The sequence below is a fragment of the Monodelphis domestica genome, chromosome 2 (genome assembly GCF_027887165.1).
Source record: "Monodelphis domestica isolate mMonDom1 chromosome 2, mMonDom1.pri, whole genome shotgun sequence".
Taxonomy (NCBI): Eukaryota; Metazoa; Chordata; class Mammalia; order Didelphimorphia; family Didelphidae; genus Monodelphis; species Monodelphis domestica.
Genome location: NC_077228.1, coordinates 23,706,004 through 23,724,490, shown reverse-complemented (window position 1 = coordinate 23,724,490; position 18,487 = coordinate 23,706,004). Strand labels below are relative to the sequence as shown.

The following is an 18,487-nucleotide window of genomic DNA, read 5'->3' as shown; positions in this document are numbered from 1 at the left end:
AAACCATCTGGTTCTCTTCCACACTGGAGGTGGGTAGATCCTGTCATGTGTGCTTGGCTCAGGTGTCCCGTACCAAAGAACTGAGAGCCGGGGTTGAGGGCGCCTCTCCTCCTCCCTCCTCCTAGACTTGAGGATGCCCAGGTGTCTTCCTACTTTGAAGAACAGTGATCCCATCTGTGTCTCTTACCCCTGCCCCACTGGGCCATAAAGAGTTTTACACCAACGGCGCCATCAGCCCCATTTGTAAGCATTTTTGTCTTGAGACGAGACGTACCAGTCCCATTGTTGCTTCTGTGGAAATCTCCAAGTCTCAGCCTGTTGCCCCATTCACCCGACTCCAGGGGCTCCCTATTACTTTTAGGATCCAATAGAATCTTTCCTGCTTGACATATAAAAGGCTTCACCTCTACCTGTCCAGCCTTATTATACCATGCTGTACTCCCTGCACTCTTCTAAAAAGAATTTTAATTTTTTCCTCCCCTGAAATGCATTCCATCTTCTAATTTGCTTCTACAGCTAGACAGCGATGTGAATGGACTCTTTTGGCCAGCTACAGTGGCCTTCTTGCTGTTCCTCACCCACAGGGTCCCATCTCTCATCTGGGTCATTTTTGGCACGTGCGCCCTTTTTGAGTCACCAAGATTGACATCTCCCTCTCCATTTCCAGCTCAGCATCCCTGACTCACACCCCTGCCTGGACCCAGGAGTTTCCTTTAGAGTTTAGCCCAAATGCATGAACACACACACACACACACACACACACAAGATAGTGTGCTGGTTTCTCCTCACCACTCTTCACCAAAATACCTTACAGTAATTTTAGGTACATGTATGTATACATGTTTACACATGTAAGCATATACATGTGTGTAAATGTCTGTATCTATGGATATATACATGTGTATGTGTTTATACAGAGAGTTGTCTCCTGATGGAACGGAAGCTCCTTGAGGACAGGTCTATTTCGCTTCTGTATCCCCAGTAATTAGTTCAGAGCTTGGCACACAGAAGTTTTTAATAAAGGTTGTTTATTGAATGACTGATTGATGAGCTCTTGCAAGTGGCCTCTCTCCAAGGGGCAGCAGCCCATGCAATCTCCAAGCCTGGTTCCATGTACTTGGCTCCCATGTCCAGGTCCTTCTGAAGATCTCTGGAGCTAGCACCCCCATAGCTACTTCCTCACAGATCCTGACATTGGCTGGTCTGGGTGTTCCATGTTGGCCAGAATTATTTCCATTGTTCAACTTTTGACCCCCAGCTATAGGCATGGAGCTTTGTCTACAATCCAAATCAATGCTTATTCAATTACACCGAATTTGATCAAAGGATCACATTTCGTAATGATTGGTCATTCTCTTACTCCAGGGCAGTGGCTTAGCACCTTGTACCTACAACTTTAAAAGTGGAGTGGAAGAATTACTGAAGCGCAGCACCAGCAAGCGTGGGCCCTATGATCTTTTCACAGGAGATCGTTCCATGCCCATTGCTTATGGACATTTTGCCAAAATGGTATGTATGGTGGTTGGGCAACTCATTCCCATGCATCCACATGAATTGTAGATGGTATGGGGGAGGGCCTTGACTCATTATGGTTGGGCTCATCTCTATAGATGCAGCTCCCTCCAACATCAGCAAGACCTGGCAGGAATCAGGAAGGATTAATGGGTCCCCCAACCCTTTCTTTAGGTCTTGGTTGAAAGCCCTAAACAGACAACTATAATCAATGAGAAGACTAGAGTTCAAAGGAGCCTTGGGGCACAGAATATATTTTTTAAACCCTTACCTTCTGTCTTAGTATAGTATCAAAACTAAGTATGGGTTCCAAGATTGAAGAGCAATAAGGGCTTAAGCAATTAGGATTAAGTGACTTTCCCAGGGTCCCACAGCTAGAAAGTTTCTAGGGCAAGATTTGAATCTAGGACCTCCTGTCTCTTGCCCTGATTTTCTGTCCACTGAGCCACCTAGTTGCCATCAATACAAAATGTATATGTACCAAGTGCTATAGCATCCAAATGTATAAAGGAAAAGGTAAATTAATTATAGGTAGAAATAGATAACAAAACGATAACACTGAGGGTCTTCAATGCTCCCTTTTCAGAACTAGATAAATCTAGCCAAAAAATAAGTCAGGGAGATGAATAGAATCTTAGACAAGATAGATATCTAGAGAGGATTGAATGGGAATAGAAAGGAATATACTTTTTCCCCCTCAACAGTACATGTCACCTTTACAAAAACTGACCATATATTAGGGCATATAAACCTTTCAGTCAAAATCTTTAAGAAAGCAGAACTATTAAGTATGTACTTTTCAGATCATAATATGGTAACAATTACATTTAATAAAACATCATGGAAACACAGATTAAAAATTTAATTGGAGACAAAATAATGTATTAAAGAACAAATGGGCCAAAGAACAAATCACAGAAAAAAAATTTACTTAAGGAGAATAATAATAATGATACAACATACCAAAACTTATGGGATGTATTAAAAGCTATAATCAAAGGAAAATTTGTATTTTAAAATGCTTACATCAGTAAAAAATAGAAGAGCTGAATTGGGTATGCAGTTAAAAAATAAAAAAGAACAAATTAAAAATTCCAAATTAAATAACAACAAATCCTGAAAATTAAAGGTAAGATTAATAAAAATAAATGTAAGAAAATATTGAATTAATAAGTAAAACTAGGATTTAGTTTTGTGAGGAAAACAATAAAATAAATTATTGGGATTTTTAAAGAGAGAAGAAAACCAAATAACTACTATTAAAAAATGAAGTTAAAATATTACTAATGAAGATGAAATTAAAGCAATTATTAGGAGTTATTTCTCCCAATTATATGCCAATATATTTAGCAGTTAAATAAAATAGAAGAATATTTACAAAATTTAAAACTGCCCAGATTAATATAAAAGGAAATAGAATATTGAAAAAAACTTATTTTAGAAAAACAAATTAAACAGTCCATAAATGAGCTTCCTATGAAAAAAGCATCAGGCTAAAATGGATTTTAAAAGCAGATTCAACCAAACATTTGAAGAGCCACTAATTCCAATATTAAGTAAATTATTTGGAATAATTGGTAAAGAAAGAGTTCTACCAAATTTCCTTTGCAAAACAAATATGGTATCGATATCTAAACCAGGAAGAGTTAAAATAGAGAAGGAGAATTATAGACCAATTTCACTAATGAATATTAATGCAAAAATCCTAAATAAAATACTAGCTAGGAGACTACAGCAGTATTTTACAAAAATTAAACATTGCAACCAAGTGGATTTGTATTTGTATCAGGAATGCAGGTCTAGTTAAATATAAGGAAAACTTAATATAATTGATGATACCAATAACAAAATCCATAAAAATCATATGATTATATCAATAGATATAGAGAAAGCTTTTTTTGGACAAAAATACAATACTCCATTCCTATTACCAGCACTCGGAAGCATAGGCTTAAAAGGATTTTTTCTTCAAATGATAAGACATCTACCTGAAACCATCAGCAAATATTATATGTAATGGGAATAAGCTAGAAGGCTTCTCAATAGGATCAGAAGTGAAACAAGGATGCCTATTATCACCAATTTTATTCAATATTGCTTGCAATAGCAATATGAGAAGTTGAAGAAATTGAAGGAATCAGAATGGGCAATGAAGAAACAAAACTCGCTTTTGCTGACATGATAGTATGCTTGGAAAATCCTAGAGATTCAAGTAAAAAGTTAATTGGAAATGATAATTTTAGCAAAGTAACAGGCTATAAAATAGACTCACATAAATTTAAAATCTGCATTTCTACATATCACCAATAAAGCCCTGTAAAAAGAGATAGTAAAATATATTTCATTTGAAATAACTGTAGACAATATAAATCTGGGATTATATCTGCCAACACAAATCCAGGAATTATGAACATAATTATGACACTTTTAAAAAAAAATAAGCCCTTACCTTCCGTCTTGGAATCAATACTGTGTATTGGCTCCAAGGCAGAAGAATGGTAAGGGCTAGGCAATGGGGGTCAAGTGACTTGTCCAGGGTCACACAGCTGGGAAGTGTCTGAGGCCAGATTTGAACCTAGGACCTCCCATCTCTAGGCCTGGCTCTCAATCCACTGAGCCACCCAGCTTCCCCATTTATGACGCTTTTTATACAAATAAAATCAGATTTAAGTAATCAGAGAAATAGGAATTGTTCATGGATGGGATGAACCAACTCAATAAAAGTGGCAACTCTACCTAGCCTGGTCTATTTATATGGTGCCATCCCAATTAAACTACTAAAAATTATTTTTATTGAGCAAGGAAAAAATAACAAGTAAATTCATTTGGAAGAACAAAAGGTCTAGAGTATTAGGAATTAATGGAAAAAAGTAAAGATGACATCTAGCAGTATGAGATCTTATATTATAAAGTGGTAATTATCAAAACTATCTGGTAACTGGCAAAAAATTAATATGGTGGATTGGTAGAATAAAGGAGGTATACAATACATAGCAGTAAATGAGTGTAATAACCTTGCATTTAATAAATGTAACGATCTAAGCTTTTGCGATAAGAACTCACTATTTGGTCAAAATTGCTGCCACAACTGGAAAGCAGTCTGGCAGAAACTAGTTCCAGACAGACCAATATCTTAAACTATTTATCAAGCTGTAGTTAAAATGGAAACATGGATACATAAAGGAAAATATCATAAGTAAATTAGATGAACATGCAACATATTACCTATCAGATTTATGGATAAGAGAAAAATTATGAATAAATAATTGTGAGATAAAAAGTGGATAATTTTCATTACATTAAAATGTTTTATACAAATAAAATCAATGTAGCCAAAGTTAGAAGGAAAACAGAAGATTGGGGGAAATTTTATAGACAGTCTCTCAGATAAAGACCTCAGGCTCAAATATATAGAGGACTTTATCAGATTTACAAGAATAGATGTCACTCTTTGATTAATAAGGGGTCAAAAGGATATGAATAGACAGTTTTGGGGGAAAGAAATCAAAGCTATAGATTGTATAGTGAAGTGAAAAAATGCTCTAAATCACAATTGACTAGAGAAATATATATTAAAACAACCTTGAAGTTGTCTGTCATCTCTCACTTATCAGACTGACTAAAATGAGAGAAGGAGAAAATGACATGTTGGAGGGATTGTGGGAAAACTGGGACACAGATAGCCTTTTGATGGAACTCCGGACTGATCTACTCCTTTTGGAGAGCAGTCTGGAATTATGCCCCAAATGTCTCTGACTCAGCAATACCCAAATAGGTCTGTGTCCCAAGGTAATTGGGGAAAAAGGGAAAGAGCCCACGTGTTCTCGGTCATTCATGGCAGCTCTGGGTGGTGGCAAAGAACTAGAGTTGAGCGATTGTCCATCAGTCAAGGCATGGCTGAATAAGTTGTGGCAGAGGATCATGATGAAATACGATTGTGCTCTAACAAATGGCAAATAGGTTGATTTTAGAAAGATGTGGAAAGACTTGCATGAGATAATGCAGACCGAAACCAGCAGGACAAAGAATGTTTTTAAGGATGACAGCGATTGCTCAAAGAGTAACTGTAGATGGCCAAGCAGTTCTGAGTAATATGAATGTCCAAATGAACTACAAAGGACTTGAATAGGAAGATGCTATCTACCTCCAGGGAAAGAACTGACAGACATATGGAAGTATGTATTCTTTGGTTCTCTATATACCAAATGTTGACCTTCTCTAATGCAGAATTTGGAGAAGGGAGACAAACAACCTGGATTTGTACTTGAAAAGGTAACAACAATATCAATTTTTTTATAACCCTCACCTTCTGTCTTAGAATCAATACTGGGCGTCAGTTCCAAGGCAGAAGAGCGCTAAGGGCTGGGAAATGGGGGTTAAGTGACTTGCCCAGGGTCACACAGCTAGGGAATGTCTGGGGTCAGATTTGAAGCTGGGACCCCCCATCTCTTGACCTGCTTCTCCATCCACTGAGCCACCCAACTGCTCCCCCAAATAATTTTTAACTAAAAGAAATAAAATAAAATGGTGGGAAATGGAGGATGGGGTGTCATGTGTGTAACAGCCCAGGAGGTTAGTATTGCGGGAACATAGATTAAATAAAAAACAGTTAAGGTATAAGATGTTGGGGGGCAGATCACGAAGGGCTTTAAAAGCCAAATATGAGATTTTATATTTGGTTTTGGGGGTGACAGAGAGTCACTGGAGTTGATCGAACAGGCCACAGTCAGATTATTGAGTTTTCAGAATGCTTTGATATGGGGTCAATGTCCTAGAGATAGTAGTTGAACCTGTGGAAGCTGAGGAAGCATTCAAGAAAGAGAATGTAGAAAGAGGAGAAAGAATCCAGAAGTACCCAAATCATGGCCTTTGGATTCTATCAGTTATACTTACTGCATATTCCCCATTTGTGGTTCCTATCTCATTCCCACTGTAGGGAGGGACGCCCTTTATTGCCTTAGCATCATTTCTCAGTATCGTTCTTGGACCCTAGAAAAAAAAGTCATACGAGATATTCTCATGCAAGACCTTTGTGGATGAGCTGAATTCGAATGCCAGGAAGAAACATGGAGTCTTTGCAAAGCTCTCCCGGAGCCCAGCTGTACCCACTGAGAGGATATACTGTGCTACTCTCAGCCAGTGGCCCATCAAACCGGTCAGTGACCTTTGCTTCCCTTTTCTCCATCCTTCCCAAACTGAGCATCTGTTGGTTTGCATTGTATATTGTAAGTCTTGAATTTATACAATTTTACTCACTTGTCTTTCTTCTCCCTCGCTCCTCTCCATTTCTCCTCTCTCTCTCTCTCTCTCTCTCTCTCTCTCTCTCTCTCTCTCTCTCTCTCTCTCTCTCTCTCTCTCTCTCTCTCTCTCTCTCTCTCTCTCTCTCTCTTCTCTCTCTCTCTCTCTCTTTCTCTCTCTCTCCCTCCTTCCTTTCTTCCTTCCTTCCCTCCCTCCCTCCCCCCTCTTTCTTTCTTTCTTTCTTTCTTCCTTCCTTCCTTCCTTCCTTCCTTCCTTCCTTCCTTCCTTCCTTCCTTCCTTCCTTCCTTCCTTCCTTCCTTCCTTCCTTCCTTCCTTCCTTCCTTCCTTCCTTCCTTCCTTCCTTCCTTCCTTCCTTCCTTTCTTCCTTCCTTCCTTCCTTCCTTCCTTCCTTTCTTCCTTCCTTCCTTCCTTTCTTCCTTTCTTTCTTTCTTTCTTTCTCTTCCTTCCTTCCTTCCTTCCTTCCTTCCTTCCTTCCTTCCTTCCTTCCTTCCTTCCTTCCTTCCTTCCTTCCTTCCTTCCTTCCTTCCTTCCTTCCTTCCTTCCTTCCTTCTTTCCTTCCTTCCTTCCTTCCTTCTTTCCTTCCTTCCTTCCTTCCTTCCTTCCTTCCTTCCTTCCTTCCTTCCTTCCTTCCTTCCTTCCTTCCTTCCTTCCTTCCTTCCTTCCTTCCTTCCTTCCTTCCTTCCTTCCTTCCTTCCTTCCTTCCTTCCTTCCTTCCTTCCTTCCTTCCTTCCTTCCTTCCTTTCTTCTTTCTCTTTCTCTTTCTCTCTCTCTCTCCCTCCCTCCTTTCTTCCTTCCTTCCCTCCCTCTCTCTCTCTCTCTCTCTTTCTTTCTTTCTTTCTTCTTGTCTGACACATAGTAGGTGTTTTCATAATGTTTTTTGATTAATTAGTAGGCCTGCCATTTAGATATATACCTTAAATCCATGGGATACAAGCAAAGACTTCTTCAGACTGCCTAGTTCCTTTCTGTCTAGAAAGAGGCTCATTTTGTCCATTTGGATCCTTAGTTCTTCCCTTCCCTTCTCTGTGCCTAAGAGACCATCAGGCCTGATGTTCTTATTTGGCGTTGGCTTGGCAATAGCCATAGATGGCCCCTGGGTATTTTGTAACTGGGGCTGGCACAGTTTTTGGATGGAGGTAATGACCTTGGTAGAGAGGGGTAAGGGAAGAGAGAGAATGATGTGAGCCGATTAGCGAGAATTGCTCAGAGCTGATTCTGCTTGGAGTGAGGGTGCAGCTTGTGGAGAGCCTAGCAGGTTAGAATGCCCTAGCTTAGGGAGCTTGTGACTAGACTGTGGAAGGGAAGAAAAGAATGGATGTTGCCTCAGTTTCTTCCTTTATAAAATAAGGGGGTTGGATTATATAGCCTCTAAGATCTTGTCTAACTTTAAATCTATGATCTGGAGAGGCATCTTTGTTAGTGTAGGGATACGTGTTGTTGTTTAGCCATTTTTCAGTCATGTCCAATTTTTTGTGAGACCAATGGGTATTTTTTCTTTTCCTAAACCCTCACCTTCTATCTTGGAGTCAATACTGTGTATTGACTCCAAGGCAGAAGAGTGGTAAGGGCTAGGCAATGGGGGTCAAGTGACTTGCCCAGGGTCACACAGCTGGGAAGTATCTGAGGTCAGATTTGAACCCAGGACCTCCCCTCTCTAGGCCTGGCTTTCCATACACTGAGCCACCCAGCTGCCCCCTGACTTAGTTTTAAAAGATGATGTTATCTGTTTTTTATTGTATTTTTATTGATTTTATTAACTAGTTCCCAATTCCATTTTAATCAGGTTTGGGCTGCACTCAGGAATGCTGAGGGCCTGGGACCCGTGTTTGGGCATAGTAGAGGAAAGCTCTCTTTGGAGATGGGAAGACCTGGATTCTCTGATATATTCTGGCTGTGACCACTTAGTTCTCTGAGGGTATCCGTTACAGAGAAGATGCCAACCCACATTGGTAGAGGGAATTCTCCAATCTGGGTGATTTCTGTTTTCAGTGAAACTGCCAGTCCTGGCCAGATGCCAATCTCTTCCGCCCCCACTGGGATGGGTGGAAATTGATATACTCAGTTAATGCTTAGAGCTCGTACTTGGGTGGCTGTGGGTGTGGGTCCCCAGGCCTTCTTAATGAGAGAGATGGGCATTTCCTTGGCTATGCTGTCCAATGAACTGATGGTCATAGCTCCAAGTCCCCATTAGCCTGTACGTTGGGAGGAAAGCGCTTAGAGGGCATTTGAGGGAGGACCCACGTCCCATTGGGTCATAGACCCCAGGAAGCTGAGCTCCAGTTTCTTATCTACAAAACAGAAAAAAAATTATCTTTGAAAGTCATTTCTTCACCCATAAAATGGCCATCATCATACTCACACTGTCCATCTCAGAGTTGTCGTGAGCAAATCTTGCTATAGAATTGGACACTGTGTACCTAGAATGGTGTATAAGCAGAAGGTGTTCTTCTGACCAATCAGTAATCGGTATTTCTAAGTGGTCTTGGATCCATCTATCTGGCATTTGATCTTCTCCCCTAAGAGACCTCTCCCTGGGTCCTGGAGTTAGTTTTTCTGTTCCTTCCTTCATGGGGGAGGGCCAGGGGTCACCCAGAGGGATGAAGGACGAGGGAGAACCTCTCTGTCTGCCTTCACCAATCTCTTTTCTTCCCTAGTCTGACCTTGGTCCAGGTTCCTTCAACCCGAAACCTGTGCCAGGGTTTGCATTAGCCAAACCGCCTCCATTTGGGACCAATTCCAAGAGGGTGGACCTGAAAGCCTATCAGCATTTTGTTGGAAACACGGTAAGTGGGGGGCATTTGAGGACGAAGGAGGTAGGCAAGGAGAAAGTACTGACCAGTGCGCAAAACCAGGAGGGGTGAGGCAGCAGGATGCCATCCCACTTCTTTCCAGGAATAGTCAGAAACACTTGACTGCCTTCAATCTGTCCTATGACATGAGCTTCAACTTCCCCAGAGAAGTACACCCAGCCAACGTTTGTATTCCTCCAAAGAAGCTCTCTTAATCCTGTAATATTCTGTGATATTCTAATACACCAAACGATAGCCTCTCTACCACTGTGGTTAATATTCTATTATCATACCAATATCTTTGTACACAGTTTGCTAACTGGGTCTAACTTCTTCTAAAAAGCACAGCTGTAGCTACCTACCTAGAGGATTACATGGGATCACTTGGCTTATGACCAGTAATATACAAGCAATAAAGGCAATTTCCTTTTCACGTGCCCTCTTATGGGGAATTAAAAAACCCAGCCATCCTCCTCCCTTATTTCTACCAAATGGCAACCATCTTTCATTCTCATGGTGGTAACAGAGAGGAAATCCACTGCATAGAGGAGTTTTTCTGAAACCTTGGTTTCACGGTGATTAGGAAATAAGGGTGTGGGAAGGTTGGTGTATTGGGTCCTTTGGAAAATTAAAGAAGTGGGATGGTCATTGGAATTAGAATTTGGGGTGCACTAAATATATGTTGATCACACAATTGCCAATTATACAGAAGAGGGTTTAACTTTGTCCTGCTTGGCCTCTGTAATATTGAATAATATTATGCCCAATGCAATATGTTAAATATAATATTTAGAAATTGGTTTGGAAATATATTAGTTAAAAAAAGATTGTTGTGGTCGCCATTTATAAAATAATTAACCTGTAAGTCATGAGGTTGATAGTAGCTTTTAACAATTTAATTTTAATATAAATATTTAAAGTATAATATATATAATATAATAATATAATATAAGCATTAAAAATAATTTAATATAAATATAGTCTAGGAGGGAAGGAAATGGAAAAACATTTCCCAGCCTACCACCCTAATCTTACCAGCCCACGAGAGTGTCTTCTGCCCAAGCCACCAATGTCGAATCACTAAAAGACCCCCAGCCAAAGACCTCCAGAGAAGAACCCAATCTCCATTATGGTCTCATTTTTATAGTCCTCTTTCTCCATGTCCCTGCCTTTCCCTATGTGTTGGTCTGTCACATCTCAGGAATCAATCAAAGTCTCTCTGACTTGAACCCGTAACCCTTAGTTCTGGGTCATGATCCTAGGGCAAAATTTTAACCTGTGACCTCCATTTGGAGCATTCCAGTCATGCCAATGGACTGGCTTGGACAAGCAGAAAGTTTAGGACCCTGGAAGGAAGGAATTCCCTTTACACACCTCAGAGGGCAGAACTAGAAGCTATGCATGAGAATGGCAGAGAATAAACCAATGAATAACCATTTATTAAGTAGCTACTATGTTTCAGGCACTGTGCTAAATGCAAGGGTTAGAAAAAGGCAAAAGACAGGTTCTGCTCTCAAGGAGCTTACAGTCTAAAGGGGGCAATGACAAGCAAACAAATATAGACCAAGGAAGCTCTAGAGAAATAAAAATTAATAGAGAGAAGGTCCTAGAATTAGGAGAGGTTGGGAAGGCTTCCTGTAGAAGGTGGGATCTTAGATATATTTAAACTTGATGTAAGGGGGGAAAAACATTAGAGCTACCCCAAAATGAAATAGCTGCCATAGGAGAATTGATCATTAGGAAGTTCATCCTGTACTTGCCTCTGGACATTCATTGCTCCTAGCTCTGCCCCCTGGAGCCAGACAGCAATCATCAGAGATATCCTGGCCTCTTGAGTTCTCCCAAAATCTCAGAATGTCTCATTCTCTGGGGAGTGTCCACTGGCACGTCTAGCCATCCAGTAACCTCACACATGCCTGCTTTTGTCTTGCTCCCTTCAGAACCCAGTAGGTGTTGGACGCTACAACAACACAAAGCACGAGGCAAAGGATTCTCGGCAACGGTACCGGTCTCTCTACCTGTCCAGACCCGAACGCTATCCTTGTGAAAATTACATGAAGGAATTTCTTCTGCAGTAAGTGAAGCCCAGAGTCCTGGGGAATTAGGGGCTTCAGGACTGGCTAGGCATCCCAGGTGTGCTGAGGAGGGATGGGTGGATGGGGACCTCCAGGGCCACTGAGGCCAACTTTCAGGTGGGTCACTTTAAGTTGCACAATATTAGCCCAGCAAAGGGCATTTCCATTCCACGTTGTCAGGCCTGTAAGTCACGGGTCATCTAGTCTCACCTCATTTTATATCTGAGGAACTGAGGTCAGAAGGGTTTTAAACAACCAAGATAATGTCGCAAGTCACTGGCAGAGTTGAGACTAGGACTCCGGTCTCCTGACTCCAGGGCCAGTGCTCTGTCCATTGGGGCATGCTTTTAGGTGGGTGCAGACATTTGATTTTGTGCCTGGATAGGACTTGTCAGGACCACTCATTAATCCAGGCAGAACTGTGAGAGATCTGGGCATTTTGGTGGGGTTCATTTCTTTTCCCTAGAAATTGAGAAAACAGACCATTGAGGTTATTAAAACTATTATATAAAGTAAAAGTCAATAGGTCCAAGTGAAAATCTGAGTTGATAGCAGCTAGGTGACTCGGAAGATTGAAAGTGAGGCCTAGAGACAAGAGGTGCTGGGTTCAAATCTGGCTCAGAACCCTGCAAGTCACTTAACCCAAGTTGCCTAGCCCTTACCGTTCTTCTGCCTTGAGACTGATACTTAGTGTGGCTTTTAAGACAGAAGGTAAGGACTGTATTTGTTATTTATTTTTTAGGACTTTATTTTAAGAAAAAGAAAGCTAAAAAAAAGAGATTAAAAGAGATAGCACTCACAGTGGCAGAGTCCTCTGACCGGTGACTGCGAGGGTCCTCCCCCAAGTGGGAGACTAGGCGAGGGCTCAGAGGATGCGGTCCAGGATTCAGCTTTGAGGATGCTCATGCATAACTCTTCAGATTACAGCACAGCTCAGGGCCAAAGACCTCCTCTGCAACACCCACACAGCAGAGGACATCAGAAACAAAGTCATAGATAGGAAACTACCCATTTGGCCAGACTCCCCAAAGCCTCACTGTATTGGCACAGATCGATTCCTCTTTTTCTCTTGCTGTCTCCCATGGCAAAACAGTTCACTTGGAAGCTATGGCAGAACTAGTTAAGAACACCAACCTGAGAGTAGGGGAGAGACTGGTGCCCTCTTTAGAATTACCAGCAGCTGCTGCTGTCTTCTAGCTCCCAAAGTTTAATATGGCTGAATGAGCCATATTAAATGTAATTACTAATTTAAAATTAATTAAAATATTAAAATGTAATCGCTGTTCAGTCACCATGACCTGGTGGACCCTGGTGGCAAACCACGGTTTTGTTTTGTTTTTTTGGCAAAGATACTGGAGTGGTTTGCTATTTCCTTCTCCAGTGTTTTTTATGGTTGGTGAACTACGGCAAATAGGGGTAAGTGACTTGCCCAGGGTCACATAGCTTGTAAGTATCTGGGGCTAGATTTGAACTCAGATCTTCCTGACTCCAGGTCTAGTGCTTTATCTATAATAGAATTAAAAATATAATAAAACTTAGATAACTACACTTTAAAATTATGCCAATATGTGGTACAGGAGTGCTTATGAGATTAGTGGTCCCAGTTTCTACTTGAGTTTGACATCTTGTAGAGCTTAAAATATAGCATAGAGAAATAGAAAGCATTCTGGTTCAGATGCAATATTCCATTTCCCACCTCTGGGTGTCTGCCTGGGCAGGGACTCCTATCTCTCTGACCCTTGTCCTTTAGAAAATCCAATTTCCTTCAAAGTTCAGCCTAAGCACCACCTTCTCTGGAACACTTTTCCTGACCCTCACCCCCATGCAATTCATTCCCCCTCCACCAATTAGCTTGAATTTATTTCATTTCTATTTTTTGTATACATTGTATACATATACATACATTGTATACATTTATGAATACACATTCTCCATGTTAATAGAACGTAAATGGAAACTCCATGAGGGCAGGAACTATTTCACTTTGGTCTCTGAACCCCAGTACCTGGCCCAGTTCCTTGCACAGAGTAGGTGCTTTATAAATGCCTACTGATTTGATTGACTGACTGCTTGAGGTTTGGGCCTGAATGAATGGGAGCCTTTGAGGCCCTCTAATGCATTAAGAGATTAAGGTTCTTTGCTTCCTCAGTGGACACAATAAATATTTGTTTAATTAAATTTGGCCAGAAGAACTAGGTTCTGTTGGAGCCAAGACTCAAACCAGCTCTTGTCACTCTTTGAGCTGAGCATTCTATCCACACTTCTTGGCCTCTGTCTTCCTCCTCAGTCCAAAGAAGATAATTATCCCTGATATTCCACTATAAAGCAGAAAGGGTGGGCAGAGCTAGAATCCTTTAGTGCAGTGGACAGTCTTGGCTTTGGAGTTCAAGGATCTGAGTTCGAATCCTAACTCAACCTCTTACTGTATTTGACTTTGGAACCAGGACTGACTTCTCTTTGGCCTTTGTTTCCACCTCTCTAAAAAAGAGCCTCCTCTAAGGTTCTGCCCAGCGCTAAAGCTATGACATCATTGGTATCCTAATGATCATTTGTAGGGCAAGCAGTCCTTCCTGCCCTCAGCAGGTGTTTTCATCTCTGATGCTTTCTTCCAGCTCCTTTTACCTTTTGTTTCATTTAGGGAACGGCTCATCCCCTTTAACAAAGGGAAGAATTTTCAATTTGAGGATCACAGTTCTGGATCCCCTCCCTGCAATATGTTAGCACGATGTCTGGACACGGGGCGTGAACCATGCCCTTTTATGGAAGCCTAGAGATCTACAGGAGGAGGGGGGCACCGGGAGGGAGACTGGGGAGGAGAAGAAGACACTGCAAATGCTGTGGCGACTTAACTCATCACGTCGGCCTGGGGCTAGCGCCGGAGACCACAGGGATGCTGGGGACACATCTTGGCTTCAAGAGGTCAGTTCATTTCGAGCCCAAAGAGACCCTCTGATTTAAGCAGGCAAAGAAGGCCAGTCAACCCAAGCAAACTGCAGGACGAGTTTGGGATGAGGCCTCCTAACTCTCCTTTTGCAAAACAGATTCCCTGGTTTGGGGGCATTAAAAAGTATACATTGAAGGGGATGCATAGAGCCTATGTGGGGTCTGAGCCAGGAGCATGAGGAAGAGAGCGGAGCATCCAGCAAAGAGGTGTGTGTGTGTGTGTGTGTGTGTGTGTGTGTGTGTGTGTGTGTGTGTGTGTGTGTGAGTAAGTGAGTGTGAGAGAGAGAGAGACAGACAGACAGATAGACAGACAGACAGACAGACAGATTCATGAGTAGGGTCCAGAGGTACTTTCAACTTGAGATGCCACCTCCTAACTAGGGCCTTGAGAGTGCCAAGGAGGAAGAAAAGAAGGATGGGATGGAAAGGAGGTAGGTAGGGAGTTTTCAGGAGACCCCCCCCCCCTCCCAGCTTGTGGCTTACCTGTGAGACCTCTGGTAAGTCATTTCCTATTGTGAAGATTGGATTTGGCTCTCTCTTGATTGTAACAATGAAGGTACTTAACTCTTCCTTGACTGTGAAGATTAAATTGTAATCCCGGTCTATTTTTAGATTTTAGTCCCCAAAGTATCAACACAATTCTTAAAGTTGATCTACCCATTTTGGATTTTAACCATAAAAGGTGTGAATACCCATTGCATACACTGAGGGGGAGGTCTGTGACCCACGTGTGAAAGAGTGGGCAGGCCTGGAGTGGAGCATCAGCTGTGATTGGTAGGCGTAAAATTTAGGGGAAGTGACCCAAGAATAAAAGGTCTTTAAAAGTGGAAACAGAGACACTCAGACTTGGAATGAAGAGGGACACTTGGCTGTGGAACTCAATCCTGGAGGAGCTCATGTGGGAGATCTCAGACTTTCTTTCCTTTTAGAAGGTCACTGTGGTAAGTGTAAAGGCTGACTTCCTTCCTTGCCCTTCTTGTAGGTGTAAGCCTCCAGGAAAGGCCCATCCTCTTGAAACTCCTTTCCCATGGCTGGGGCCTTAGAATTGCTACCTGGGTCAGAGGAAGCTCTCTCTCTCTCTCTCTCTCTCTCTCTCTCTCTCTCTCTCTCTCTCTCTCTCTCTCTCTCTCTCTCTCTCTCCCCTCCTCCCTTCTCTCTCTCTCCCCCCTCCTCCCTTCTCTCTCTCTCTCCCCTCCTCCCTTCTCTCTCTCTCTCCCCTCCCTTCTCTCTCTTGCTCTCTCTCTCTCCTCCCTTCTCTCTCTCTCAGATCTCTCTCTCACACCCCTCTCCCCAATTCCCTCTCTCTCCCTCTCCCCCTCTCTTTCCTCTCCCCTCCCCCCTCCTCTCTTCCTTAATATCTTCCCTCTATTGTAAAATAAACTACCATAAATTCCATTTGACTTTAGTAATTCAATTTTGGGATTTAGAAATTGTGGAGGAGAGAAATTACTAGGCATGCAAAAGGGCAAGAAGCATCTCAAAGACATAACTAAAAACAACATACAATAAATCTCCTTGTGAAAAAATTCAAACATCAAAAAGATAAGAAAACTTCAAATTCATAGTCCTGACAAAATTCTAAGAACGTATACTATTATGCTTACACCCGCCCATGAAGAGGACCACATGTAATGCTTACTTCCACACATGAAGAATAACTAATGAATTCTGACAAGCACTCATGAAGAACTCATAGCTTACTTCCATGGAAATTTCAATCTTACATGCACATGTAAAAACCTCACACGCATGCATGTTCCTGATTGTTCCAGTATGTTCCTGATTGTTCCAGTTTGTTACTGAATTGAAGAACACAGGACTACAATCAAGAGTGACAGCAGACAAGAGTGGCGTGCTGACCAGATGATGAAGGACACAGAGTTTCTACAATCAACATCAAAGGACATGGAAGGACTTTGAAAGTTTGTACTTGTGATCATGAGGTTATATAAGCATGCGATGTACATGTTAACATTACATATATACATGCACATGCTACACACTAAGATATAATGTAGGAAGATATCCCATGGAATGGGTAAGTATGCAACATACGCACAGTTGAAAAACACAAAAGTCACACTGATAAATAAATTTCTGTGGAAAATTCAAACAGACAAAGATAATTTGCCTTTAATAAAATAATTTAATAAAACAATAAAATAAAAAAAAGAATAAAAAAATTCTTTGAGTTTGCACAGAAATCTAGAACAATGTATGTGGATGTACACATGTAAATACTAATGTACTAACAACCTAACTATATTAGAATAATTTATTAATGTTCTAATGACTAAACTATAGGGACAGTTTAGAAAATGTGTTCAAAGTCTTAGGGAAGTAGGGACAGACCTTAAACTACTTAAGCAGAGAAGTTAGATTGCATTATAATTGTAGGTTACTAATTGTTAGTAATAGAAAATTTTGCTTAATTGAATTATAGTCATCAGGAGATAAGACAGCTACATATTCAAAAATGCTGTTAAAATTATTGGAATTGTTTAAAATTGTTCCATGATTTGTTATTATGTCAAAAACCATGTTCATGTATAATCTGTATTACCTAAACCATTTTCCAATGCCCAAAAGAGCATAGAATTAGATAGAATAGCTAAGATAAATTTAGGATTTGTTATTTGGGGAAGGTAAAGGGATATTTAATATAGTACAGGGTTAAGAATTAGATAGTTAGGGGGCAGCTGGGTAGCTCAGTGGATTGAGAGCCAGGCCTAGAGACGGGAGGTCCTAGGTTCAAATCTGGCCTCAGCCACTTCCTAGCTGTGTGACCCTGGGCAAGTCACTTGACCCCCATTGCCTAGCCCTTACCACTCTTCTGCCTTGGAGCCAATACACAGTATTGACTCCAAGACGGAAGGTAAGGGTTTTAATTTAAAAAAAAAAGAATTAGATAGTTAGAAATATAACAAAATATATCTAAAAGGTAAGTATCATTAAAATTGCTGGTTGCAATTTTTTCAAGACAAAAAGGGAGGAATTGTGGAGGAGAGAAATTATAAGGCATGTAAAAGGACAAGAAGCTGGACATCAATCAGCTTGTCAATCAAAGGAAAATTCCATTTGGAATGTGACTGGGAAACAGTTGAAGGCAAAAGCCAATAGTGACTGGATTTCTGGGCTTTTGGTTGATGGTGGTGACTTTGAAGGAAGAAGCTGAGTTTATCTCTGGGACTTGGGATAATCAAGTTGGAGGTGGCCTGGCCGATTTGAAGGCAGAAGAAGAAGGACAATAGTCCATATAGCTCTCTCTGACTGGCTCTGTTTCATGGTAGTGACTTAATTGCCATTTCTCTTAATATCCTCCAACCTAAGACTCATTGTAGATAATAGGGAAAGCTCTACCCCTCTTACCTTATCCTCTGTCTTTCCTATTTCCCCCCAATAAATCCTTACTTGAGATAAAGAAGAGAAAAGAGTATTTCCTCTGAAATATCATAGCTCACCCTGAGTGATTTAGAAGGAGGCTGAAGAAGAAGGGGGAAGGGAAACTGAAGGGAAGAAGAAGGGGAGGCAGGGAGATTGGAAGAGGGAGGAAGGGAGGTATAAAAAGGGAGGAGGGTAAGCAAAAGGATATAACTACCTGATCCATTAGTTGTCTAATATCCATCAAATATACCCTCCAAGATTATTACAAAATTAAATCCCTGGCAACCAATTAAATATTCAATTCAACCACAAAATTAACACTCTCTGAGCCTTAGTGTCTCAATATGAAAAATGGAGAATTAATAACATTAATGATATCTATTTCATGTGAGCAAATTGTTTTATAAGCCTTAGAATGTTATCTGGAAATGATAACGAGAAGGCAAGGGAGCTGTCCAGGGTGATTCAGATGCTCAGGTTTCAAGCTGAGATCTCTGCTTCTGTCTTCTCAGCTCGGAGTCAGTG

At 41.1% G+C, this 18,487-nt stretch overlaps 1 protein-coding gene across 2 annotated transcripts in view; it reads left to right on the top strand.

The window, feature by feature from the left end:
* The window catches only part of CIMAP2 (ciliary microtubule associated protein 2), a 76,373-nt gene extending 58,364 nt beyond the window's left edge, over window positions 1-18,009 (top strand). For both annotated transcript variants that reach the window (XM_007480529.3, XM_007480528.3), the window contains 6 exons: window positions 1,366-1,509; window positions 5,740-5,784; window positions 6,506-6,667; window positions 9,426-9,554; window positions 11,501-11,634; window positions 14,274-18,009. In XM_007480529.3, the coding sequence (XP_007480591.2) occupies window positions 1,366-1,509; window positions 5,740-5,784; window positions 6,506-6,667; window positions 9,426-9,554; window positions 11,501-11,634; window positions 14,274-14,406 (747 nt within the window). In that variant the 3' untranslated portion in view covers window positions 14,407-18,009. The remainder of the gene's footprint in view (window positions 1-1,365; window positions 1,510-5,739; window positions 5,785-6,505; window positions 6,668-9,425; window positions 9,555-11,500; window positions 11,635-14,273) is intronic.
* Window positions 18,010-18,487: the final 478 nt, after the last annotated feature.